Here is a 482-nt window from a genome sequence, read left to right as displayed (position 1 = left end):
CGGCATAACATGTATACAAATCACACGCAGACCGTCTAATCCTGTAGCTCTCACGTTATCCCCCATTATTTTCCCCCACAGAAGCATCATTTGGTGGAATGTCCCTACTTTCCGATCACCTGCACAGCGTGCGGTCAGCAGAAGATACGTCGTCTGAACCTTAGTTCGCACCAGGACAAGATATCCGGAGATTGCCCGGAGACATTTGTACCCTGCAGGTTCATGAACATTGGCTGCACGTTCTACGTAAGTTTACCGTTTAGACTACTAGCCCACTTGTGAATTGAAATTGTGGATTAGTTCAGCTAGTCACACGTAACAAGTACGATTACTGTATGAAGTATAAGTAACGTAATTACATAATAAAAATTAATAAACCCTAATTAAAAACTTATTCATTATATATTTATAATAAATACATAACACCCCAAACACCCCCCCCCCCTGCGTACGCCACTGGTCTCAAGTAACTGCTGCAGCGT

General features: G+C 42.7%; 1 protein-coding gene across 1 annotated transcript in view; it reads left to right on the top strand.

The window, feature by feature from the left end:
* LOC106809805 (TNF receptor-associated factor 4-like) overlaps nt 1-246 on the top strand; it is a gene marked incomplete at its 3' end in the record, with an annotated part of 24,645 nt that extends 24,399 nt beyond the window's left edge. The window contains 1 exon segment of the mRNA XM_014813012.1: nt 82-246. Within this exon segment, the coding sequence (XP_014668498.1) occupies nt 82-246 (165 nt within the window).
* Between the last annotated feature and the right edge of the window lie 236 nt (nt 247-482).

Source organism: Priapulus caudatus, unplaced genomic scaffold (genome assembly GCF_000485595.1).
Source record: "Priapulus caudatus unplaced genomic scaffold, Priapulus_caudatus-5.0.1 Scaffold385, whole genome shotgun sequence".
In the NCBI taxonomy this organism is placed as follows: Eukaryota; Metazoa; Priapulida; class Priapulimorpha; order Priapulimorphida; family Priapulidae; genus Priapulus; species Priapulus caudatus.
Note: the sequence above shows the minus strand (reverse complement) of the source record. Positions and strands in the feature narration are given on the sequence as shown.